At 50.4% G+C, this 26,851-nt stretch overlaps 1 protein-coding gene across 3 annotated transcripts in view; it reads right to left on the bottom strand.

Moving 5' to 3' along the window:
• Positions 1-344: 344 nt before the first annotated feature.
• The window catches only part of Ago2 (argonaute RISC catalytic component 2), a 75,556-nt gene continuing 49,049 nt past the window's right edge, over positions 345-26,851 (bottom strand). For all 3 annotated transcript variants that reach the window (XM_075959478.1, XM_075959477.1, XM_075959476.1), the window contains exons 4-19: positions 25,075-25,256; positions 22,746-22,882; positions 21,313-21,447; positions 20,762-20,849; positions 19,798-19,945; positions 18,482-18,601; positions 18,218-18,340; positions 17,434-17,567; positions 15,383-15,567; positions 14,047-14,206; positions 11,635-11,725; positions 9,092-9,286; positions 6,456-6,590; positions 4,196-4,297; positions 2,899-3,098; positions 345-2,697 (exon numbers count right to left, since the gene is read on the bottom strand). In XM_075959478.1, coding sequence (XP_075815593.1) covers positions 2,589-2,697; positions 2,899-3,098; positions 4,196-4,297; positions 6,456-6,590; positions 9,092-9,286; positions 11,635-11,725; positions 14,047-14,206; positions 15,383-15,567; positions 17,434-17,567; positions 18,218-18,340; positions 18,482-18,601; positions 19,798-19,945; positions 20,762-20,849; positions 21,313-21,447; positions 22,746-22,882; positions 25,075-25,256 — 2,244 coding nt within the window. In that variant the 3' untranslated portion in view covers positions 345-2,588. The remainder of the gene's footprint in view (positions 2,698-2,898; positions 3,099-4,195; positions 4,298-6,455; positions 6,591-9,091; positions 9,287-11,634; positions 11,726-14,046; positions 14,207-15,382; positions 15,568-17,433; positions 17,568-18,217; positions 18,341-18,481; positions 18,602-19,797; positions 19,946-20,761; positions 20,850-21,312; positions 21,448-22,745; positions 22,883-25,074; positions 25,257-26,851) is intronic.

A 26,851-nucleotide genomic window follows, 5' to 3' on the forward strand; every position in this document is an offset into this window, starting at 1 on the left:
ATCAAAAAGAAAGAAAGCTTATCCTTCAAGATGATCAAAACAAACAAAACTCCCATCTCAGATGTCCTCCCCAGCTCACAGTGCTCCTAGGTGTGAGCTCAGGCAGGTTCCTTCCTGCTCCCTTGGACTCATGAGGGACTGCCTCAGAAAGCCTCCAGACACATGGGGGTGGGGGTAGAGGGCTAAAACACAGATGCCCAGCCGGCTGCAAGCGCCAGATCCAAAAGGCTGGCAGCAGGCCTGAGAATCTGCATTCTAGCACACTCATTTGCATGACTGAGATCCCATGGCAAGGGGCTAAGGACACACCTTTGAGACATGGTTTTTATGGGTTTTTTTTTGTATTTTATAATTTTATAATTTTTTATTTTTATTATTATTATTTTGGTTTTAGAGTAGGGTTTCTCTGTGTATCTTTGGCTGTCCTGGAACTCACTCTGTAGACCAGGCTGGCCTCAAACTCACAAAGATCCGCCTGCCTCTGCCTCCCAAGTGCTGGGATTAAAGGCGTGTGCCACCTCGCCCAGTGAGACACATGGTTTTAAGGATAACTGAAAACAATCTAATTTCAGATTCTAAAAGTTTACCAGCTGAACAAGTTTTTCAGCCTGACCGTGCTTAGTGAGTTAAAGTGTTTTTATATCCTTTTCGAAACAGTCTGAGAAAGTGCCACTTGCCAATGGGATAGTGGGCAGCCCCAGTGCTTCTGAGACCGAGGTTTGTCACGTTAAAAGACTTTTAAAGACACAGCAAAAAGAGACTAATGTCATTAGTAAGACACCCACATGCACACACACACAGACACACACCCCGCTGAGGGCATGACTTCCCAGGTCACTGCGTCTGCCCCACCACTAGATGCAGAGCAGGTGGATAATGGGCAGTGGTGGCACTGTGTCCTCTAGCACGAGGTGCCAACCACGGTGGGGGGCGGGGTGGGCACACTCCCTCCACCGCAGGGTCAGAGGTAAATCTCGCAGAGTTGGGGGGTGAGGACCATCAGCAGGGGTAGAGAAAACCCACAGAGCACAAAGCAGCAAGGAAGAGGAGGCCCTGTTCCTACTGGGAACTTGTGTGTGGAACGCGGATCCGATTCTCACTCAGCTTCAGGACACACACACGGAACTGGCTGCTGCCGCCTACAGAACCACTCGCAGTGTCCCTTCTCAGTTCAGTGGTCTCTAGGTTGGCAAAGCCAGGTTGGGGCCCAGAAGCAAATACCACCCAGAGCAGTCTGTGCTTTCCCTGCTGGCCTTGCCCACCGCCAGCTCCTCCTACCTGCCCATCCCATGCCAGCAGAGCCACCATCGGCAGCTCTCTCTCCATTTCAGTGCATAGATCCTATGAAAGCCACCTTCCAGACTGCACCCAGAGAGAGGTGCACTCTGATGAGAGCTTGTTCCCCAGCAATGGAAGAATAAATAAAATCCATTTGTGCTTCATCGGCTGAGCGATACACATGGATGAGGCAGGGGAGGACGGCAAATTCCTGGCAAGCACACTGTCCTTCCCAGAGGTACAGGCTACACAGTCCACACTGGGGAGGGGGAAGAAGGAGGGGTGCATCGCTGTCACATGAAGCCAGTTGCATATTCTTCTACGTAAGCGCTAAAAGCCACAAGAGGTGGCCTGTCTCCGGGCTCCAAACAGCTCCTGATATGGGAAACAGGTCACAAGAAGCACCCCATAGTCAACAAAAGGAAAACAGCATCTACCTACCACATTTAATACTGCAAACCAGATATATATATTCTTCTCTTACATTAAAGACATAACAGTGAAAAAGGATTGTACTGTATTTACCACCACAGACCCGTATTCTTTAGAAACTTTGGAAAATAAATGTCACAGTCCTACAGGACAAATCTTATGATTAGACTGTCAGTATATTGTCTTTTTTTCTCTTTTTAAATAAATTTTTATCAAAATGGCACTTGTCTGCCAATCTCTCGGACCTGTCACTGCTGTAAACACACGTGACTGTCCTCTCTGCGACTACGCCTTCGTTCAGGCCTCGAGGGCAGGCAGTGGCAGGCGAGAGACACCATGGATACCAAGCAGCCATCTGCCCTGGGGCTGCAGAGCGCGTGGCACCCCTAGAACAACATTAGTGACAACTTCTTAGGGTCAGGCTTTAAAACCCCAATGGTGATGGTGTTGCTTTCATGCTCAGAGCCTTCACAGCTAGTTAGAGCCCAGCGATTTCATTGAGAATCAGGTGTTAAAAACGAGTAAATCGAATGACCAAATAAATTAAAAATGTTTTAAAGCCCTGAGAGTTCATAGACTGGTTTGAGGACATTTTGTTGTTGTTTTGTTTTTAGGAAACACGGACTCTTTCGGTGAGCAGCTTATAGGTGTTGGCAAACCACGTTTCCTACAATGGGGTCTCATACAGGCCTGCAGCTCAAAATCCAAGTTTGAAATCTGGGACGGAAGGCATTCTGGAAAATGGAGGATCTAATAAAACCAAAGACGTCTCATGTTCGATGCTGGCTGTCACGGAAGGGCTGGGCATCTGTTGGTCTGAGTGTAGCTGGTCTCGTGTGAATCCAACTTGGTACACAATCGCTAAACACTACAACATGTCAAGCAAAGTACATGGTGCGCAGTGTGTCCTGGTGGACCTGGACCGCTTTGGCCAGCGCTTGGTGATCTCGCCCATTGCTCTGCCCAGAGGTATGGCTTCCTTCAGCGCTGCAGAGGAAGAGAAAGAATGTAGTCTTTACCAGACATCAATCTGGGAACAGGAACTCGACACGCAGGGAAAGCAGCATGGCTGTGGCCACACAGCTGACGAACGGCCACGGAGATGGCCACTTCTTCCAGGGAAAGCAGTCGTCAGCGCCTACAAGAAACCAGCCTTGTCTCAAACCCCTTTCCAGGTGTGACACTTACCTGTCATGTTCTTTATCCACCAGATGGTATCTGGCGCGGAAGGCCACCAGGTGAGCATAGTAGGCTGGTGCCGGTATGGACACAGAGCGTGTGCAGCGCACGTAGGTGTGACACAGCTGGTAGGTCAGAATCTGCAGCTCATCAGACGAGAAACGATTGTCATCCCAAAGCACGTGGTAGTGAGAAGGACGGCTTGTCCCCTGAAAGAGGTCAGAGGTCACAAGAGTCAACAGGAGCAGACCTTTACCAAGAACAACAATAATTATTCCTGCTAAGACGGGCATGCTGGCACACATCTGTGAGTCTGCCCTTGGGAGGCTGAGGAAGGAGGATTCAAATTTGAGGCCATATTCAGTAAAACAGAAACACCCTGTCTTTAAAACCCTCAGAATCATCTATTTCAAAATCATGCCCATCTCAGAGTAATATTAATGCAGCCAAGACTCAAGACAGCCAGCAGAGAAAATTTTCAATGTTTCTAATACAGAGAAATTGTTCAAAGTCTGAAGTGCCTGATGGGTGTGAAGGCTACTCCACCCTACCGTTATAGGCTGCATACCTGTGTTAAAATATCACATTGTACCCCACATCCCAGAAATCTAATGTAGCAATAAAAAATAACATTTTAGAAGGGGCTGAGTGAAAGACAATGCCCCCTAGATATACTGGATATTCTACAATGTTTTATTTATTATGCCAAGAAAAAAAACCACAACTCTCAAAGCTACATTTTAACATTTAAAAAGTAGGGGTTGGGAATATTTGATGGTGCTTTTCCCTCCAAAGACTCCTGCAAGGAAGAGTGGCATTCACCTAGCAGAAAGAGCGGTGGCTCCTCCCTGTCTACCTGCTATCAGTCTTCAAAGACCTTACTCTAGCAGCAGGAAGATGGTGGGATGCTGGCTTCCAGAAGTCACAGAGCATTCCAGCACCCTCCTTGTCCTGGCATTTTATTGGTAGCCAGCATGCAGCTGAGCTTGAACTCCTTCAGGCCCCAACTAGGGCGGCTTCCTGTAGCCTCAACTTCTAGCTCACTCGCTGCCAGGATGAGCACTCCGCACCCCTTGACCACTGCTGTCCCTTCCACAATGGTCTCACCACACCCACTTCCACACAGGTTCCTGCTACCTCTTCTTTCCCAGTGTCTGACCCAAAAACAGTCTTGGTACCTGGGCCCGAGGCCACCTCTTCCGGCCACAGAATGATCTGGAGCCCCGTAGGCATACTCACAACACATCTCAAATGTACGACAACACTGCAAACACTCCGGACCGTCAAACGGAGCTTCCCTCCTTACCTGGATGCCAGCATGACTGCACAGGTAGAAGTCAAATTCAGTCGGATGGGTGATTTTCGTGTCTACGGTTGTGCCTGCTGGAATGTTCCCACTCTTCCCAACCTGCAGCAACAGAGAGAGCTCATCAGGTGTGGCAGGATGGTGGGCAGAGCTTGTTGTTTACGCTGCAGCCAGATGCTCCCTTCAAGCAGTCTGTTTTCTAAAGGATCTGCATTAAATAGACTCCAGCTCTCTATGTGGCTAAGGATGAGACCAACTCATGATATCCCCACTACCACCTCCCAAGTGCTGAAATAGCATTGTGTATCATTGTGCTTAGCTAGAAACATTTCTTTTATGAGAGTGAGAGAGAGAGAGACTCCACTGGGGTAGTTACTTTGTACTTTTCTTACTAGCACAGCAATAATGCCATGAAATCCCTCTATTGTTTATTTATAGACAGAGTCTCCTATAGCCCAGGCTCAACTAGAATTCACTGAGTACTGCAGACTGGACTCAACTCATGGCACGCCCCAGAGTGTGGAATAGCAGGCATGCATGACTATGCTCAGTTAAACAATTCCACACACCATCTCCACTTCTTGTGTTGGCAGCATGGACACACACTGTCAGAACTGTGCTCCGAGCTGGCTATAGATCTGCACTCCCACCCCAGCGTGGGCATCACCTCTTGAACAACGCATGGAGATTGGGGGCCATGTCTTGGTCAGTCTTCCCAACAGCCTTATCCTTGTAGGCAAGGCCAGAGAAAGAAGTGGAGACTCGTGGTCGAGGGGCTGAGGAGTGGACATACAGGGCGGATCCCAGTCACATGTTCATGTCTGTCCACAAGTAAATAACCCGTCTCCTTTTTAAAACTGTGTGAATGAGGTTGTTGTTTCTGCAGTCTTCCTGCTATTACTCCTTTGCTGTTCTCTGCCACTCTCTCTGAGGACCAACAGCTGAGGTTTGGGTGAGAAATCTGCCTAGAATTTGGCATGGTGACTTTCAAAAATGAGCTTTTGGGTTAAGTTCCTGAGTTGATTTTGTAAATACACATAACTCCTCCATAGGCATCTGGGACATACTACAAAATCCATTAGCTAAGAGTCACATCTGTAGGAACTGACATCGCCAGTCTCCTCTGCTTCCCTGGAGGGGATCCTCTGCCCCCTGCACATTCCGGGAAGCAGAATCACACCACATCTTCACTATCTTTTAATTATTGCCCACTCTGGGGAAGGAAGCCCTAATACCCCTGGCAACAAAGACACAGGGCTGCAAGGGACCCCAGCTACAGGCTCCACAGCTTCCCTTCATGGTCTGCAAGGTCATTTCACATTTATAATAAACGCACTCACGTCTCCAAGCTGAGCTGATTTGGTATGAAACCATTTGGTTTTGTTCAGCTGTGAGCGCTCTGGAGTTTCTATTTGTTCTATCTTTAATGCATGAACTACGGGCAGCAAAGTGAAAGTGTCAAGCACTCTAAAACCTCATTTGCATAATGATAAAAACATATGGTTTCTACAAGATCAAGGTTTGGAAACCACCTGAGACTTTTGTGTCCTCCCACGGGAGTCCGCCACCTGCTGCCCTTCTCACCACACCCCCACTCTCTGCTCCCACTCATTCCTGCCTGGTTCAGGTTCTGGCAGGTGTGTTACAGCATCCACCCGTGACCCTGTACCTGTCATTTCCCCTCGAGGTTCTGTAAGCTTTAGTTGGTCCTTTCCCCTCTATGTCATTTTAGTACACAGTTCTGGGAACACTGGTGATCACAGATATAGTATTTTATTGGTGAGTGGTTCCTTTCACTGTGGCAAGAAATACCTCCCCACAAATACTGAGCTACCCTGGAGGCCACCGGGCCGAGCTGAACTGCAATAACCACCATCGTGTGATGATCCTAGCCCGATAGGTCTTGCACTCCCAGTACTAGCTTTAGGCTCTGACAGACACCCTAAACTCCCGCCCCTTTGGGCAACCTATGTCTCCCAGGCAAGTGCCCTATACACAGCTGTGGGCATCATTGTAGTGTTAAAAGCAGAGAAAACACTTTTCTGGGTTTTAGGAGATCAGTGCAGTGTGTGCCATGCAAGCAGAGGATCTGGGTTTAATCACTAGGCCTGCATGAGCTCTGACAGGGTTTCTTCCCCTCCCGAAACACCTCTAGATCATTTATTGGGAAAATGACATTTCATGCCTGGGCCTTCCTCATGAAGTCCAGCCTCTCCAAACAGGCTCCCCAGATTGTGGCAGCCACAGGGCTGTGACTCACCCGCTCATTCTTATCTGTGCAGAAGAGGCGTGTGTGGTGGCGCTTCTGCACCACGATGAACGTGATCCCTGGCTGATAGTCCTTCTCTAGCTTGATGCAGGCCTCTCGGATGGCCAGCAGCTCGTGATGGAGGACCTGCAGGATAGGGGCAGGCATCAGGGGCCTTGCTCTGCAGGCAGATTAGCCATCACTGGGCCAGTGAGCCACTGTGCCTTCTGCCGGCTGTCCTGATAAAAAGACTGGCCAAATGCAGACTTGAGAGAACAAGGTTGCCGGGCAGTGGTGGCGCACGCCTTTAATCCCAGCACTCGGGAGGCAGAGGCAGGCGGATCTCTGTGAGTTCAAGACCAGCCTGGTCTACAAGAGCTAGTTCCAGGACAGGCTCCAAAACCACAGAGAAACCCTGTCTCGAAAAAAGCAAAAAAGAAAGAGAACAGGGTTTATCTACACCTAGCTTATACTTCCAGATCACAGCCGAGGGAAGGAAGGGTAGAAACTCAACAGAAAACATGAAGTACGTTACTTGCTAGCTTGTTTTCTTTCATTTTTATTCATTCTTATTAGCCTGTAACTGACGGTGTGAACAAGGATGGCCCTGAATTCACAGCGATCTACCTCCTCTGCCTCCTCACTGCTGGGGTTAACAGCATGCAAACTAAACTCAGCTCAGCTAGCTTTTCTCATACAGCCCAGGCCGACCTGTCCGGGGACGGCACTGCCATAGTAGACGGTGCCCTTATGTCAAGTAGCAATATGAAACTGTCCCACAGATATGATGCCTGATTGAGACAATTTCTTAATTGAGGTTCCCCTATTCCAGAAAACTCAAGTTTATATAGATGTGATAGTAAAAATTATGACCAAACTTTTATCTACATGGAGACTACCGAGGGCACCCAGGCTTCATGGTTAAAATTAGAAAGTGCACAAAACTGCACAGTATCGGGGCTGGAGAGATGGCTCAGAGGTTAAGAGCATTGCCTGCTCTTCCAAAGGTCCTGAGTTCAATTCCCAGCAACCACATGGTGGCTCACAACCACCTATAATGGGGTTTGGTGCCCTCTTCTGGCCTGCAGGCATACATTCAGACAGAATATTGCATACATAATAAATAAATAAATAAATATTAAAAAAAAACCCTGCACGGTATGGAACCCACAGAGGTCTCATGGTGCTCAGTAAACAGCACTGCAAAGACTCATGGACATGGACAACTGAGCCATTTGCCGCTTGCTTGCTTCCTGAGAGTAAAGGAAAGACGAACGGAGCAAATGCTATATTGAATCAGACCTGGGCTGCTTGGCTCCGCCACCAAGCAGCACTCAGCAAGAGCCATTCCTTCCAGCTGCATTGAAGATTTCATGTAACGCGTGTCAGGGTTTGCTATATAAGTGCGGGACTAGTGTCTCCCTCAGCCTATCCTTAAAGTCTTAACTCAAGCACTCTTCCCACCCAAGACTGCAGAGCAGCCGGGCCTGCAGATATAAACTAAAGCCAGGGGCTCTTCAGCTTTGTCTCTGTGTCGTTCCCCCCCCACCCCCAAGCCTTTCTTTCTGAGACAAGGGCTTGCTACACTGCCCTTGCAGGACCGGAACTCACAGAGATCTGCCTGCCTCTGCCTCCTGAGAGCTGGGATTAAAGGTAAGTGCTACCATGCCTGGCACCTCAGATTTAATTCAGATTTAATGTTTCTAAAGTATGCCTAGAATTCCAGTGAGACAATACAGTCATGGGGATTCCGGGATTCTCTGAGGGGGAGAGCTGAGACAGGCAGATCCAGCCTCTCTACCAGGGAGGAGCATGCGGAAAAACTAGGAGCACAGGGGTTCTACTTAAAGGCAACAGGGCTCTGGTCACAAAAGTGCATTGTGGAAGCTGTCACCAAGGCTCTTGCAGAGCACAGTTCTAGGCTTGGCCAGGAAGGCTGAGGCAGACAGTCTACTCTCTCCCAGGAGCCGTGAGTATATGTTCTGAAAAGGAAAAGCTGCAGCTTGTGGCTGGACAGGGAAGCAAACACACACGCCCTCTGTTGTACGCCATCAGCCTGTGATCAAGGCAAGTAGAATCCCAAGCACTTCAGACCTTAGGAATGCCCAGGGCAGATACCAACGCTCCCCAAGAAGGAGGGACCTGTCCTCCTCACTGAGTGTGACCCATATGTCTTATTTCTCCATTCCCTGCCACCGATTCCCAAGGAAGCAGCTGCTGGGATGCTGGGTGAGGTGGAGAAGGAACTAGCCTGGGCCAGCGGGGGAACCCCAGGGCAGTGGCTTCTTGAGTTCCAGGTCACAATGGGCTCATACTGCTACTGCAGTTTGGCTGGAATACCTACAAGTCCCCTCTTCTCACTGTCCTGGGCTTACAGCTCTCCACATCCACTGTATTGGTCCCTAGACACCACCTTCAAAGAGCTCCAAATTGTCATCGGACCCTAAACACAAATTCTCATATTCCTCGGCCAGGTTCTACCCTCACCTAGGTCTCCACTGCCCAAGCTTGTATCCACAACTCCACTCCTGCTTTCCCCCACCACGGGCCTCAAAATCTCATGCAGCATGGCCCAAACACATATTCTGCCTTCCACACTGTGACCAGCCAATCAACAAAAGCCAAGAAGACAGTTTGGTGCAGCCTACCTGCTGGAACTGGCCTTCAGAGACACCATCTCTGTAGAAGATGATGCGGGTGGGCTTGAAGCGTGTCGATTTATAGAACTGAATGAGCAGCTCCCGCACCATGGCAGCCAGGTCCTGGATGATCTCCTGTCGATGCTGCTGTACACGCACGGTGGCGCAGTAGCGGTTGGGGTGTGCATCCATGCTGCCCACCACCTGTGGGACATACAGTCAGCAAGTGGCAAGGGCTTCAGGGATCCCTCCTTCTAGGGTCCTGCAAAGAAGCATCTCCCCACAATGTCCCCCACAGCAGAAGGTGCTGCTAAATACCTTCCAAAGATGAGACATTTGCCCTAAAGTACACAAGAAAAGGCAAAACTGGCCGGGTGGTGGTGGTGCCTGCCTTAAAACCCAACACTTGGAAGGAAGAGGCGGGAACTCACTCTGAGTTCCATGCCAGCCTGGTTTACAGAGCGAGATTCAGGACAGCCAGGGTTGCTACATAGAGAAACGCTGTCTCAAAAAATGGGAAAACCAAAAAACAGGGGGGAAAAAACCGAAAAGGCAAAACTTAGCCTGTGTGTAAGGTCAGAAGTGGTTGAATTATCTGTGCAAAAAAACAACTGGGGGTGCCTCTTGTTTAGAGCAAACACTTCTCCAAAAAGCCATATGCACATCAAAGACTTAGTGTCACCAGACTTCTGTCCCTAGGAAGGTCACAGCCCCTTGAAGGAAGCCGGCTGGCTCTTCAAGGGGACATCTGAAGAAGCAAATAGGAGAGCCAGAGTGCAAACCACGATCCTTCTAGGGTTGAGATCAGGGGACCAAGGGGACCCTTACAGCTAGGACCTGCCCATTTCTGAGCTGTGGGAAGCACTTCCTTATACCTTGAAAGCTCTAAGGGAAGGGCCCCATGTCCCTGGGAAGCAGGTGACCTGCTACCCCTCTGAGAAGCTTTACAGAATTCCTTGTTCTAACCCTGCCCGGGGTTACAGTTTTTCTCCCAAACTAACAGTTTCCCTCTTAAATAGACCCCAAAGTTTTGCAAGCTGGTATAAATAGAATAAGTCAACATGAATGGAAACCTATTCCTACTGACTGAGAACTGTGGGCACCAGGAATAAACACATAGATATCTGCTCCTTAGAAGTTGAGAAGCCTGGCTCTAAAACCTGATCTTGTTTGTCAGCTCACCTACTTCTGCCATCAGCTTACACTCGAGCAGCCGGGAATGCTGCAAGGGATTTTCTAGACTGCATCGCCAGAGGTGAGAAGATCCACTCTAAATCTGAGTCACACCTAGTGGCAGCCTTTTGTTTGTGCCTGCTTGCCCAAGTTCTTGTTGGCCAGTTTGTCCATTACTGTTGCTGCCGGCAGATTCCAATTTAGACTAAAAACCAGCAGCTGGGATTGCAGAGACATCCAACCTCATGGACTAAACAACTACTGATTATTCTCGGCCTTTTCATTGTAATACTACATGCTATGAGAGTGTGTGTGTGTGTGTGTGTGTGTGTGTGTGAGTGTGTACGCGCGCATTTTGGACTAATACACTGCCCTAAGCCTTCAAAGCTTAGAGGATCTGTGCCCAGTGAACCAGAAAAAAACAAAAAATGGTGACCAGGTAGAGACCAATGTGGCAAAAGACCTGGGATCCTGGCTGTGGATGCCACCTATAATCCAAGCCTGAACTGTGCACTGCACACATGATGCAAATGGGGGGGAGGGTCCTGTCCTATATGTCACCCCCCCTTTAAGACAGATTAAACAATGATATTGAGCCTGTTTAGCATCTGCTATAAGCCAGGCACAGAGCAAGTGCCTCTCCCCCTTTCACAATCCTAAGGGCAACAGCAAAAGCACACATAAAAAGCCCAGAAAGATTAAGCGTAATTACAGGAGAGAAACAGCAGAGTGTGGCTTGAGGCTGAGGCTCAGCTGGGTATAAGGCTGGTATTGCCATGCCAAGTAAAGGGTGCTGGGGCACACTCTAACCAAGGCTGTACCCATCTGTAGGCTGCTATGCCCAGGCAATTCGATCCCACTCCACAGCAGGTGGGCGCCTCTGTGGCACTGATGTCAGAGAAGCTGATTGTGCAGGAAGGTACAGATGACCCAAAGAGCCTGTTGTTTCCTTACAGACACTCAACCACCCTGGCTCCAGAACCCTGCACTCTGACTAGAGTGACGTGAGAGGACACCCCCTTGTCACTCTGCACTCCAACGGGGCAAACCTCACTACTGAAGTACACGGCTGGCCTCTCTAACAGGACAAGGTGGTCTTCTGAGAGCAGAGGGAGTGGCTGCTGAGTGGTCAGCCAAGGCTGTCTTGATGGACGGGGGAAGCCCACCAAATGCACCAGACAGCAGGGTAGGTGGCAGTCTACAAACCGCTGTGACATCCTTGGTTTCCCCTCTAGCCACCCCTTTGCCATTAGCTTACAATCTGAGCAACCAGGCAGGTGAGCGAGCTCCATGGCATTCTTGCCACACCACTGCAAACGACCACTGGCACCTGAGCAGCACGGCACCAGAAGAGAGCAGGAGGGAGTGTGGGTACTTACAGCAGCGATCGAAGGCTTCTTTCCATCCCCAGCTGGCGGGTGGGTGACATCGGCTCCCAGGAAAATGACAGGTTGCTGGAACACTGGAGGCCTGTAAGAAAGTGGGTGTTGGCAACCCAGGCTTCAGACAATGCATGGATGCCTGACATTATTATTCCTCTCCCTCTCGGGGGGCAACTCTAGCCCTAAAATGGACATTTCCCAAGAGATCCCCTGCCTCTACCTCAGTGCCTGGATGACAGAAGCATGAACCGCCAAACCCATCTGTTTTCACTGTGCTGGAGCTTGAACCCAGGGCCTCATGTATGTGTGCACTTTACCAAGAGACACCCCCAGCAACTCCATCAGGATCTTATCCTTAAAGATCCACAGAAGGCCCGCCCACTGGGTTAAACAATGCGGTCTTGGCTGGGCACTGGGGGTGCCTTGTTCAACCTTCTACTTCCCTAGGGTTACTCCAGGCTCTCACCAGCCCCCTGACTCATTCTCTCAGGGTTGCCAGAGCACCGGCAACCTTCCTGCAGTTTTCTTTTGAGACATAGTCTCATGTGTCCCAGCCTGGCCTTGGACTTCTGATCCTCCTGTCTCTACCTCTCAAATTCTGGGATCATAAGACTATGCTTCCACATCTGGTTCCTATGATTCTTATCGACCGCCAAGCCCTACACATAACCCTCAATGCCAAAAGAGACTGACTTTGCTAAAGGTGGCCTGAGACTATCACAAGAACCAAAAGACATTTTGACACCTGTTAGCAGGGAAAGTTGAGGTGGTCAGAGGGCATTTTTGTCCCTAAGTGTGTGGGGACTGACTCCTCCAGACAGTGTTCTCTGTGTTAAGACCCCCAGGTCATGAGCAACCATGACACCAGCTGAGCACCACATCTCTACCTGAGGTGACTTCACTTTGTTCAAAGGGTCAGGCACTCAGAGATGCACGCTCTAATCTCTCAGTGAGTCAGTCTCAGCAAAGGCCCAGGGAGTGACCACAACAGGAATTCTCCTGGACAAACCCCTACCTCTAAGCAGCCACTCAGGACATAGACACAGAAGATAAAGTACTTTCTGAGGGGGAAGATAAGCATCTCTGTAGCCTTTCCAGCAAGTGTTAGGTACATTGCCTGCGACTTCTAAGACTGACAGTTCACAGCACTGTGGTCTGCCACATTTAAGATGCTTGTGTCCCCTGGTCTCTGATGACAGTTAAAGCGGGAGCTGGGTGCTACCCTCCAGATCCCGATCACTGTCTGCCATCACCAGGCCACCTAGATGGCACAGCCAGACAGCAGCTGTGTTCCTCCACGTGGCTGGATGTGACTCACATGCCATAAGCAAAGGCACACTTGCCCCTGGCTTCCTCTCATTTTTTATCTGTAGTCCAACAAAGCTTCCCATGAGCCCAGCCTGCTGCTGCCTCCCAGGTTCCTCCTAACTCAACTCCATGCTGTCATGGTAACAAGATTCCTCTTTCAAGGTCTCCAGTGACTTCCACAGCACTGGGTCCAATGATCAAACCACACAGTGTGGCCCATTGGCATTCTGTGATGCAAGGCACACTCCCTTGATGCCTCCACCTGTCTACTACCCGTGTCCCTGAACTTTATCCTGGGCACAGGGCTCAGATCTTGCTATTCACTCAAGGGTGCTCTCTCAGGCTCATGGATTTAATACCAGAGGACACCTTGCCTCCTCCTATCTCCTGTGGCAGGCCAGAGTGCAGCTGCCCAGCCCAAGCCACTCCTCTTTCATGTCTTTACACTAACTAGACTAAGAACTAGAGACGACTGCCATTCTTCCCCTTCAGTCTGAGAACTACAGCCAGTCCTCCAGAATATAGGCTCGCCCATCATTCCCCTGGTCTTCGGAGACAGTTCCCTCAACCAAAACGATTACTATGGTCACTCTCTTCCTTTGCCTCTATCACAGGACCACAGTCCAGGAAAGGGCAAACATTAACTTTGGCCTCGACCTCTAACCGCTCAGGAGGCACACAAGGAAGAAGATAGTTCCACAAGTCCAGCCCTTAGCCCTACGGCGCATGCTGGCAGTCAGTGCTTGCTAGGCCTGATTTCATGGCCTAGGCACAGGACCTATCAACACTGGCTCCTCCATGGAGCTTTCGGTCCAGAGTGCCCTGATCCCAGCAGTAAGCTGGGAGTCAAAGAGGGAACTAGTAGTCTGCTCCAAGGACCAAGCGACAAGAGTGGAAGCCATTTCCTGGCTGTTCCAGAGGAACCTGTCTCGACCTCAGCACAGGGAGCAGGGGTGGCAGTTGCCCTCCACACTAATTTTCAACTATTAGGGAGCCTAGCCACAGCACTTATCCACCCCAGGACTCATCCCACACGGACTGTGGGCACCTCTCAACTGACCATTCAAACCAGCGGTGGTGTGCAGGGTGCAGCCTCCTCACCTGCCCTGTGGCAGCAGGATGTTGTTGACGCCTCCCAGTTTGACGTTGATTTTTAAGCAGAGATTGGACAGGGTCTGTGGCGTGGTCCTCTGCACGTTCTTCATCTGCACGCACTGTGTGGCCATCCCCAGCACCGTGTCTCCCACACGCTTGACCTCAGCTGTGGAGCAGAAGTGCACATGTCACAGCCCCCAAAGAGAAGCAGCTGTCTTCTGCCCCCACTTGGACTGCACCAGGCACCTGCAGCCAGTCTGTGGAAGATGCTGGCAGGTGGAGGGGCAGAGCTCCTGGCGGAATCCTGCGGTAGCACTGCCAGGCACCTGTGCCTGCCTCACCCCCGACAGGATGGGGAGCTGGAGGCGTATCACACACCACCCATGTGTGACCCCGGGCCCAGGACAGGGTGAGCAGAACCGGCTATGACTGCAGCTTCAGTCGGCCCTCAGCAGGAATGAGCCCTCACATTAAGCTAATGCCTGGAGAGCTAAAAATGAAAGTGCCAGCCTCCTCAAAACCTTCGGCGAATACAGAACCAACATCAAAAGCTGTGGGATCCCTACTCCCCCATTCCCAGATTCCTTCCTGAAGCAGCTGGCAACTGCTCTTCGGGCTATTCTAGAAACCAGGACTCCAGGGGTAACACTCATAGCATCCAAATACCACCACATTGAGAAAGCCTTCTTTGAACTTGGAGGGAGAAGCATGGCCTTGATGGGACTGTTCTCTGCCCCTCTACTGCTGACAAGCATCAGGCAGCCACAGTTGCCTTTCTTGGCTCCTGCACCACTAGAGCTCACATCAGCACCCTTTTGACTGGAAGCTTGTGGGCAAATTGCTCTCACCTTGCAGACCCGTCCATACACCCAAGGACCTCCTGAACATTCCCTCTCACCAGTATTTCCCGGCTTTGCATTGATGACTGAGCAACTACCCTCCAACAGAGAAGTCCACCTTGTCTGCAGTGGTAGCAGAGGTCATCCATGCTGACTGGGTTCTGAGGAATCAGGAGTTAGTAGGGCTTCCTCAGGGAACACTGGCATTATTAGGGGACTCTCTTCCACCTGACAATTGTGCCACAGCATGAAGATAAAACCAACCCTAAAGTCAAGTTATGGGTCACCTGGAGTTGCTAGATTCCTGGGACTGTGGCCTCATGCAAGACAACAAGGATGATTCCAAACACTGACTAGAGCAACCAGATCCCCTCTCCCCTCTCGGGCTCAGGGCCGGGCAAGAAGCAACCACTTAGGTTCAGGCAACATGAAGGGGAACAACAGGCAACGTCCACCCACTGGAACTCTCAACTCCCTGAAGCCTGCGGATAGCTGGCACCCACCATACACAGGAGTCTTGCCGGGTAGGATGACAACCACCAGCTGAAGACCAGCGTAGGTATTCTTCAGATGCCGGAACATGGGTTCCACACTGTCTGCCCCCTGGGCATATTTACAGAAGCAGGGCTGACCCTGGATGGGCATCCCAGCATCTCTCGAGATCTTCCTCAGTTGCTCTGTGAAGGACCTGAGTGGAAAGGCAACCTTGCTGAGATGTATAACAGATGGGAAGGAAGTCATATCAACTAGTGGTTCTGAATAAGATTTACAAAGTGGGGGGGTGGGGGGGAGCACATTTCTGAGTGTTGGTGGCCCACGCTTTTAATCCCAGCACTTGGGAGGCAGAGGCAGGTGGATCTCTGAATTCAAGGCTAACCTGTTCTACAGAGTTCCAGAACAGCCAGGGCTACAAAGAGAAACCCTGACCCCCCCCCCAAAAAAAACACCCAAAAACAAACAAACAAAAAAGCATGTTTATGGAGGTTAGAATTAAGTTTTTTCAGAGCTGGGAATGTAGCTCAGTTGACAGAGTACTTGATAGCACGCACAATCTTTCATCCCTAAGACTGACTATTCCAGGCATGGTGGTGGATGCCTGTGGTTTCAGCATCTGGGAGAGAAAGGAGGGTCTATAGCTCCAGGCTAACTTTGGGATGCATAAACTGTTTTAAAAATGGAGAATTAAGGTTTTTATTTACTTTTGGTAGCCCAGGATGGCTTCAAACTCAGGATTCTATTGCCTCGGCCTCTGAGGGACAGGGTTAGGAGGTAGGCACCACGCCATTCTAGAGTTAAATTTCAGATAAAGCCAGAAGTCAAAACTATATCAACCTGTGGAAGAGGTGAGTGGGCTATATGCTGTGATTTAAAAAAAAAAAAAGCCTTCCACGCGAGAAAAAACGCCATGCAACAGAGTTCATGTGGAGGGGAAAGGGAAGAGGGAGACTGGCCGCTGGGGATGGGAGCAGCAGAAAAGAGAGAAGTGGGAGAGACAGAAAGACAGAGAAAGAGGTGGGAGGTAAGCAGGGCCCTTTTAAAAGGGAACATAGTGAATGTGCACAGGAGGTGCTCTTAGTGTCTGCAGCTGAGGACATAGCCTGTCAGGACCCCAAGGGCAGGTAGGTGCAGATGCCAGAATACTGACACCACACACCTGGAAGGCCCAGGGGGACAACCCTGGGATGAAATGGCAGCTTAAAAAAATGCATGCTTGCTGCCTTCCCTTAGTACGGGTTTTTTGTGCCATGCAGACCTAAGCAACTCTCTAGTAAAACAACCCATACCATTAGTTGCCTTGTGGGTTTCCCCTGCTGCTCTGGTGGGTACAACCAGGCTTTGGAGACACAGACTCAAGAGAAACCAGGGCAAGTGAGAGCCAAGCAAGGTCAGGAGACCCCAACTCAGGGGACCGAGACTGACTGAGTCTATGCTCAGTTCCAGAGCAAGAACGTGTCTAATCAGCAGTGAAGGTTTCCTATCTATAGGGTCAGTATTCACACCTTCTCATATGCTGCATTTATAGATTCATGTGTGCACCTGCCTTCATGCCAGCAGGTGGGCGTGCTTCTGGACAGAGAGGCCAAGGATGAAGCTGGGCAGGAGATCACTAACACCCAGTCTCTGCTTTGGCTTTCTTTGCTCTGGGCTTCTGGCTCATTCTATTAGAAGCAGATGCCACCAATCAATCAGTGGGTGACAGCCTGCAGTCAGGGAACTCTGCCTTGCACTGGAAAGCATCACTCAACAGCCTCTTGCTGAGCCGGTCATCGGTCAGGTGACAGCTACACTCTGCAGGTTTGGGGGATCTCCCTTTACTGTCTCTGCAGGTTTGGGGGATCTCCCTTTACTGTCTCCCAGAGAGGCAGAACACAAATGTCTCATTTTCCCTCTAACCTTGGAACAAAAGTACAACCCAAAGTACAACCCTAGAGCCCCAGAGCACATTCGTGTCGGCACCAGGCTCCCCGGCCAGTGACCTGACGCTCTCAGTGTGCTAGGCTGAGGAGCAGGCCCTCTGCAGCCCATGGCACATGGCAGTCTCAAGCAGGCTTACTTCAGATGGACTTCAGTGCACTGGCGCTGGGGTGCGAAGCAGGCGATGGCCCACACCTTTATCTCGATGCCTGTGTGGAACTGCTTGTTTCTCATGTCCCACACACCTTGGACAGGGGTGGCAATCGCTTTGTTCTGAAAATAGAAAGTGGTTTGGAATGTAAGGAAACAAATGGAAACCCTATGGCTGCTGGTCCCCCTGATCAATGAAGACTCTTCAAGCATGACTGGACCGGCTCTAGTATCCCTAACTAGCAATGCAGACAGCCCACACACGTGTACTGCATGGCGGATTCTGGAGGGGGGCCGGCAAGCTAGATGAGGAAAGAGAGGATGGCCAGAGAGGATGAACAAGTAGGTGGATAGCAATGAAGAGCCGAATGGATGGATGGATAGAAGGGATGAAGGAATGAGAAGACAGAAGGATACAGTGCCTAGAACTGGATAAACAGATGTGGTTGAGTGGAATCAGATGAATGGGTGGTTAGAATAATGGATGGGGCTGAGAAGAGTCAGACACCATCCACGAAACTTCTTCCATAAGAATGAAGTGAAATTTTTGATGTTAAGACAGACTGTTAGAAATACTAAAAGCAATGTGCAGGATCCAAAAGGTAGAGTTTTTGTCATGCACGAGTCCAATGGGAGCAGCTCAGAGCAGCCATCTGCAGTACCCAGTGCTTACCCCACAGGTACGGGCGGCTACAAACCTGAGAACACACACGGCTAATCCACCTCATGTGTGCACGCGCACACAGACACACACGCACACACCCCACACCTACCCTGCCCCCGTAGAGGATGGAGGGAGGCTGCAGAACCCGTCCTGTCACATCCGTCATCTCATCTTTGACCATGATTCCAAATTCGCGAACATACGGGTCTGTATTGAAACTCGCACTTCGCATCTTTAGGAAAAAGAGGAAGAAGAGTCAGTGAAGGCCTCTGCTCCTCCTGAGGGTCATCCCTGCTCAAGCACAGCAGTGTGTGCTCAGGCTGTCCTTGCCATGGTGCCCCATCCCAGAGGAACCTGAGAACCCAGTGCTCACCAATTTGCTGATCTCCTCTTGCCGATCGGGGGCCGACCTGGCAGTAGCTCTGATCATGGTTGAGGTCTGATTGTCTGTTAATTTTTTTATACACCTCTGTCCAGCCACTATGTTACAGACCTGTAAAAGAAGACACACATGTCAACATATGAACTGTGGGAGAGAGACGGTTTTCAAGGACTCAGTACCCCAGCCAGAGCCCTAGCCAATGGTGGGGCTGCTCCATAGCCTGCCGCTCACAGCAGAACAAACCTGACCTCACACAACTGCACTCTTCAGCTTTGGTGGCACTGATGGGAACACTGATTTGAACTGGGCATAGTGAGTGGCTCGCATCTGTTGTGCTGGCTAGTTTTATGTCAATTTATCATAAGCTATAGTCATCTGAGGGGAGGGAGCCTCAACTGATAAACTGCTTCCCCAAGATGGGGCCGTAGCCTGTACCCCCCATCCCACCCAAGTAACAGGCCTAGACAGAAAACCATCAAAGAGAACTCTTAAAAATAATGGTAAGGATGCTGAGGTGTAGCTCTCCACAACGGAGGACTATTCAAGCTTTCCTTAGGGGCTTGCTATTGGGAGTCTGACCACGAGCATGTGGGAGGCAGCACACAAGGGTGAGATGCAGATCCAGGAAGACTTGGAAGTGAGTCTGATCAAAGTGTAGGATATGAAATTCCCAAATAATCATTAAGAATACTGAGGGAAAAAAGTAATTGGTTGTAGGCAGGCATGCAGGGTATTCTCCATAATTAGTGATTGATGTGGGACGGCCCATTGTATTGTGGTTGATGTTACCCTGGGCCCCATAAGAAAGCAGTCTGAACAAACCATGGGGAACAAGGCAGTTAGCAGCACAGGTCCATGGCCTCTGTAATAGCTCCTACCTCTCTCTAGATTCCCAAGCAGATGGAGTATTTGCCCTGACTTCCTGGTCAACTGTGGTGTGGGAGAGTATGTGACTTTAGCCCTTTCTCCCAAGTTGCTTTTGGCCATGGTGTTTCATAACCATATCAAAAAAATCTAAGGAAGACACCATCATCCCAGGGCTGAGGTAGGTGGGAGCTGAGGTGGGGGCCAGCCTGGCCTACATTGAGAATTCCAAGTTAGCCAGGGCAACAAAGTGAGATCCTATCGAAGAAAGAGGCGGGGGATTCCCAACAAAGCTGCTAATCTCAAGAAACTTTGGGGGGAGGGGTACACAAAAGGGCCAAATCTCAACGATGCCATGAGTTGGCTGGGTCTTTCAGCAACAGTGAGGCTGGGCTGGATTGAGGCTTTTCATCCACAGTCGAGGGTAAAGTGCAGAGACTTGCCTCCAAGGGAAGGTAGGTGTGTTTCTGCTCCTGTCCAACTTGTAAACACGGGAGGTGGGGGTAGCGCAGAACCAGTTTGTGCCTGTCTTTGAAGTACTGAGCCACTGTACACTCCACTGTCTGCCCACTCTCCTGCTGCAGCGGGAACCTGCGGAAAGAGGTGACTCAGGCAAGGGCCTCCGGGCTCCCTGGACACTAGAGTTCCAACACGCCTCCCAGACCAAGCAGGCAGCAAACGCCTCAACTAACTCCTGGACTATTCCAGAGCCTCTCAGCTCTCAGGCTGCCCATGCCTGTTGGGAAACAGCGACTACATAGACATCTAAGAAACACACCAATCAGTTTCTACTAGACAGTGCAGGACACAGGAAGATGAATCCAGAAGTCTATTTCCCAGCAGAACACGGTGACTCTTAAGTAGGAGTTAAGAGCACTGGCTGCTCTTGCAGAGGGTCCAGTTTCCAGTACCCACACAGTAGCTGATAGCCACCTACAACTCCTGTTCCAGGGGATCTGATGCCCATTTTGACCTCCATCGGGACCAAGTACACATGTGGTGAACAGACATACATGCAGGAAAAAAAATCATACAAAAAGAAAAAAAGATAAAAACTTAAAAGCAAAAACAAAAAATGCCATCTTATCCTATTTTAAATTATGTGTGTATGTGTGTGGATTTGGTGTGTGGGTATGGGCACCAGGGCAGTACATGGTGGGCACTGCAGCTGGAGCTATAGGCGGTTGTAAGCTTCCCAACACAGGTGCTGGGAACCAAATTAAGAGCAATACACGCTCTTAACTACTGAGCCATTTATCCAGCCTCTTTGCAGAAGGAGAGTGAATGAGCCACAGAGGTAGCAGCGTTTTAGGAGCACAAATAAATCCTTGCAGGACAGTCCCATGGCTTCCAGTGTCTGGGAATCTGAGTGACAGGAAAGAGGGATGGTTGTTTTAGCTGCCTTACGTTTGGTGACTGGCAGGCCGACGGGTCACATTGCAGACACGGTACTTCCTCTTCATCTGACCACAGTGCGTTATCTCCACCTTTAGACCTGGTGACAGACAGCAGGCATCAGAGCGACTCTTGTCACCCACCTACAGTCTAAGACCCCTCCCCCCCCTTGGAATCAGTTTTCACACATGGCAACTTTGGCAACATTTAGAGCCATGGGGTTCTAAGGAGAGGAGTAAGAAATGCAGGCTATCCTCAGAACTGGATAGATGCAGGTCTGGAGCCACCTGTCCAGAGACGCCTTCTGCCAGCAAAATGCAGCATAGTAAGATTTGGTTGGGTGTCACCACTACCCTTCTTTCAGGGTGATTCTAGCCCTAAGTTTGTGGCTCGGGTGATGTCCCACACCATGTGGTTGTCCTCATTAGAGTCACGGGCTCAAAGTCAGTGTGCCTTGTGGGTCACTCCTCCCTCAGAGTGGAACAAGAACCCATCCATCCATGCATGGGCAGGCACGGAGGGGGCCCTCACTCCCTAGCCTGCTGTGCTGGGGGCTTCTTTACCTTTAATTTCTTTGGTAAACTTTACCCTTTGGGAATCTGTCAGAGGTTTTTGTTGCTCTTCAATACTTTTAAAATCCAAAACTTCGCAGACGAACTCGATCACCGGCTGTGCCTTATAAAACGCTGTGGCTGATACTGTGTGCAGGAAAAGCGAGAGACAGACAGGAGTGTTTGATGGAGGTGTCCAGAGACATTGATGTGACTAACTAGCTGCCGCTCAGGAGGCCTGCCCTCCATTTCTCCCCTATGGTGTGTCCCTTGGCCCTTTGTGATGAGAAAACCAACGCCCACTAGGCCCAGAGCTCTACACCCCAGGTAGGGACTGACCACAGCCAATGGTAAGGGACTGGCTGCATTGAAGTAGTCACCCAAAGAATTACTGTGGTCATGAACAAGTCTAGTCTGACAGGATAGTCAGGACCTTGGATCCTGTAGGCTTTTCTGGCCACCTCCTGCAAGAGGCATTTCTGGGATTTTCCATTCACTCAATTCTTTCGCAATTAGTATGCACCTGAGCGAGAAGTGTTCTGGGAGCTCCCGGATCTGCTGCCAGGACCTCTCTCCTATGTGAGAGGAGGCATCATTCCTCCAGACTGTTGGTCTCTGAGTCTGTATGAGGGAAGTATGGTCCTGAGTCTCCTGAAGCAGGAGGGGACAGCATGCGAGCTACAGTGTCCCAAAAGAGGTCACATGGACCCCATCGCTGAGAGCTCCCTGGATCGTGGGGTGGGGACTGATGGAGTCACAACTGGATGGCGTTTCTGGGAGGCTGTAAAAACTCAGGAGGTCTTGACTGGAGAAGTAGATCGCTGGGTGTGCGTCCCGGAAAGCATTTCTTCCCTGGCCCCTTCCAGCCACCCCCTTCCCAGCCACCGCAATTGAGGTGAGCAGCTGTGCTGTCTCATGGCCTCTTTGCAGTGGCATTTGGCTTCAGAATGACAGCATCGGCGTAGTTTCGACTGAGTCCTCTGAAACCCTGAGCCGATCTTTACTGCTTTAAATGGTTTCTTCTAGGTACTTGTCACAGCAGTGACAGGTCTAACATACTGCCGAAGCTGGCCATCCATTGGCACCTGGTGGTGCCCTTCTCTCAGTGTAAAAACCTTGAGTAATCAGGAAATGTGGAGCGAAAGTGAGGGGTGTAGAAATCCCACTCCTGGGGTATCCTAGTCACGCACAGGTCCTGGCAGAGCCAGTTCCCCAGGCTGGCTCAAGGGTTCCTGGGAATGGAATACTTCAAAGGTTCCAATACCCAACTAGAAACCACCTCAGATATCAAACACGACTGGCACAAGCGGGGGACACAGAGGCTAGAGGTGGCTATGAGAAACCTTCCTCCTGATGCCTGGCTCCTCTGCATATTTTCAGATCTCCACCTCATGTAATAGAGGCTGCATGGGCCAATCACCCAGCAGTGAATGGGTTTTTCTTACCGTCAATATTCAGCATCATTTTCCAAAGAGAAGGTCGGACTGACTGGTGGAAGCCAAACCATACTTCTCGGCCCCCGCCCAGGGGGTTGGAACAGCCTTCAGATGCAGTGAAGAAGGAGCGGCCAACAGGGGTATACCTGCCAGGGAGACAAGCCCTCTCCTGATCAGACAGAATTAGTCACGGTGGGCCAGGCTGACTCCAGCCTCTCCTCCAGTCACCCCAGAGGCACTACACTGAGACCATTCGAGGTTTCTTCCCTGTAAAGCCATGTTCATTAAATGGAGTTCTCGTCTGCACTCACAGTGTGAGCAGTAGCCCTGCAGACATAGGCTGTTGATGTTTACACACATGAGCTGATGGAGGGGCGAGGGGACCTCCCTCAAGGCTCTGTGTCAGTGTGAGACAAGACACACTGTGGTGCGAGCTTAGACTCACTTTGAGGTACCTTCCTTATGGATCTCCAAAGGACAAGAGTTAATCTGGGAAGAGTTCTGCCTACAACTGCAGCCTTAGGACCATGCAGATGCAGGTTAGCTGGTATTCCAAACTCTTTCCTCATTCTTATTTCATCTGACACTGTGCATAGCTGGGCAGACCCATTGGCGTCTTCCTAGTCCAGGGCTGTGCTAAGGAGGCAGAGGCAGCTAGAGCATCCCAGCTCTAAGTCCCTGAGCTGCCACTTACTTCTCTGTGTGGCTGTGGTCCATCATGTAGCTGGCTAAACTGGTACCCATTCCCTGTTCACTGTAGCTCTTTCAACACAGGCACCAAAGGCAGGAAGGAGGCTGTGGACAGCTCATGCTCCCAGAGCCTATTCTTAGTAGTGCAAAGATCCACAAGGTCTCAGGCCAGTTCTGCACACAGACCTAAGCTAGAGTCCACCCACCTGCTGAGGACGCTCTCTCAAGGGCATCACCTAGACTACTGGATGCGTGGGATGTGCCACCATTCAGGATGACAAAGGCAAGACAGTGTTCAGCCGCAGTACAGGTAACACCGTTTGCTAATGAAATTATGGAGCATGCCCATCTCACTTTCTGCCTGTGCTTGTCAATCCTGTTGTGTCTTGACAGTCTTCTGACTAAAAACCAGCATAAAAAAATCCAAAGGAATTCCAAAGAAAGGAAACCATAAGAATTCCTGCCGCTCAACTAAAAGTATAGCCAATGCGACTGATGAGAAGCTTAGAGGATAAGGGGGTTTGTCACCATGCCTGGACCCAAGTTCCACTGCCAGGACCCACATGGTGGAAAAAGGGAACCGATTCCTACCAAGTTGTCCTCTGACCTACACACACACACACACACTGGTGGCATGCTACACACAATAAAATAAATACTGGTTTAAGAAATTAAACTATAGGGCTGGAGAGATGGCTCAGTGGTTAAGAACATTGCCTGCTCTTCCAAAGGTCCTGAGTTCAATTCCCAGCAACCACATGGTGGCCCACAACCATCTGTAAAGAGGTCTGGCGCCCTCTTCTGGCCTGTAGGCATACAGACAAAACATTGTATACATAATAAATAAATAAATATTTAAAAAAAAAAGAAATTAAACTATATACAACATTTTGTCAATCACCATTCCAGGCTATTTCTGTGCCTACCTGTCTCCCTCCCATCAACAGTTCTTAGCACGACGGGCCGGCCTGGGCCCTGCCAAGAGTAACAGTTGGCCCTGGGATGTAGTCTATTCTATGCCTAAGACATAGATAGTGAGCCAAAGGAACATCCAATTTTCTCCAGAGTATAGAGGGGTCAGCCCCAGGGCCTAAGCACTGAGCTTTCTTTCTGCCTTACTTCTGGCCTTCCAGTTCCAGTCCCACCATTCATGAAGTCCTACTGTGTGCTTTGTGTGAGAGCTAAGCTTGGATGCAGCTCCCAGGCCTTGGTCCCGTGTGCTAGTCACTCTGTCGGGCAAGCGGGAAAATGACAAACCACAGAAATGATTCCCACCCCCTTGCTAGGTGTGGCAAAGGGTGATCCTCTAACAAACTGGCTGATGCCTCTGGTGCTAGCCATTGTCATAAAAGCGGCAGAGAAGTATCCCAGGGATGGGCGTCCAATCAAGCACCATGTGGGTGTCCACCGCGCCATCCAAGTGCTGCTCTCGACTCTGCACAGGGCTGTGTGAGCGCCAAGCCAGAGAGGTGACCTTTCTGCACTTAGGCAGGGGCACCGGTGACGACTCTTACACTATCTTCTTCCATCTTGGACTGTTCGCCCCAGACAGAGCATGTGTGCCCACCACTGGCTCCTCAACCTTTCTGAGAACACTCAGCTTCATTCAGCTTGTGGTCTTTTCTCCCCACCCACCTGATGCTCTCACCTCATGGATGGCAAGTGCCTCATGACAACGTCCAGGGCCTGGATCGTCTCAAAAGGGACGCTGGGAAGCCGCCCCGAAAGTGCATCGTGTAGCGCCTGCAGGCTCACACATGACACCCACTTGATGGACACCTTGAAGATACGGTCTTTGCCTTCTCCCGGCAGCGTGACCTCCAGTTCCACCTGCAAACCAAAGCACAAAGGTCATTTCCTCCCAAAAAGCACAAGAAATTATATTTTTAACTTTACTTTGAGTATGGGCAGGGGTGTGCATGTGTAGAGGAGATTGGGAGTCTATACCAGGTGCCTTTCTCAACTGCTTCCCCTTTGAAGTTTCAGCCTCTCTTCCAACCTGGGGCCTGCTGATTAGCATAGGCTGGCTAGGCTGTGAGTTCCAGGGATCTCCAAACTGACTCTGTCCCCTCCATCTGGTGCTAAGGACAGAACTCAGGTGCCCCTGCTTTCAAGACAAGCATTTTACCAACGGAGTCACCTCCCCAGCCTCAATTTTATTTGTTTTTAACAAATGCGCATAATAGCCGGGCGGTGGTGGCGCACACCTTTAATCCCAGCACTCGGGAGGCAGAGGCAGGCGGATACCAGCCTGGTCTACAGAGCTAGTTCCAGGACAGGCTCCAAAGCCACAGAGAAACCCTGTCTCGAAAAACCAAAAAAACAAACAAACAAAACAAACAAAAAAAAAACAAATGCGCATAATGAACAGTGGTCAAGAGTGCGTTCAGGTCGCTCCTCAGCACATAGGACACCCGTGACTCCAACATACCCACCTTTCTCCCAGAACACTTGCTGAATCTACCTGCAATGTAATGTCCACGGCTGGATCACCATTGTGACAGTGCACCATGACTGTGGCCCACAAAGCACTCGGGTGGTGATCAAAGTGACTTTGTTATCTGCCGTTGACATGTCCCATGTTCTTGGAATGCTTTCTCCTTTAGTGCCCAGACAGGCTCACCTCATCTTATATGCATCACCAGACACTGAGCTAGCAAACAGCCCAAGGCCCTGGGGCCAGGAAAGGGCAGAAAGTGTACTGGGCTTGGGGCTGGCCTGTTGCCACCACTCACAGGGAAACACAACCCAGATGTGTGTCCAGAACCCAAGGATGGCTGGGTCATCACATGGTACCAACCTGGGTAGGGAAGATGGTGAGCTAGTTACAGACTCAACCTCGGAGGACACTGATACTGAACCAAGCAGCTCTTGTTTGGACATCCTTGCAAGAAGGAATCAAACTGAGAACAAAAGTAAGTGCATTTTGGTACAGCACACCACTCGGAAACCAAGGGAGGAGCCAGCTGCACCCCGACACAAAGAATCAGTGTCTGGGAGTTGTGAACACAGAAGCAGCTGTGTCTTCAAGGTTTCTCTGTCCTCAGCTGCAGGGCCACCTACCCCCAACCCCACAGGAGTGACAGCACCAGCAGGTGTCTGATGTCACAACCACTGTGCTGGCCAGGCTGGAGGGACAGCTGCAGGGCTTGGTGCCATGCATCCTTTCCTGATGGGGACGTGCAGGTCATATCCTGTTTCAATGTGCCCAGGGAGCTGCTGTCTAAAGGCTTTCTGGGAAAGCCTTGGTTGGATAGGTTCTTTCGGTCTTATTTATGGTCAGCTTGACACAACCAAAATCACCTGGGAACAGGAATCTCGAATTGGCCTGTGAGCACTTTCTTAATAAAAGACTGATCTAGAAGGGCCCAGCCCACTTTGAGTGCAGCTGCCCCTGGGCATGTAGTCCTGGGTTGTATAAAAAC

The sequence above is a fragment of the Microtus pennsylvanicus genome, chromosome 2 (genome assembly GCF_037038515.1).
Source record: "Microtus pennsylvanicus isolate mMicPen1 chromosome 2, mMicPen1.hap1, whole genome shotgun sequence".
Lineage (NCBI taxonomy): Eukaryota > Metazoa > Chordata > Mammalia > Rodentia > Cricetidae > Microtus > Microtus pennsylvanicus.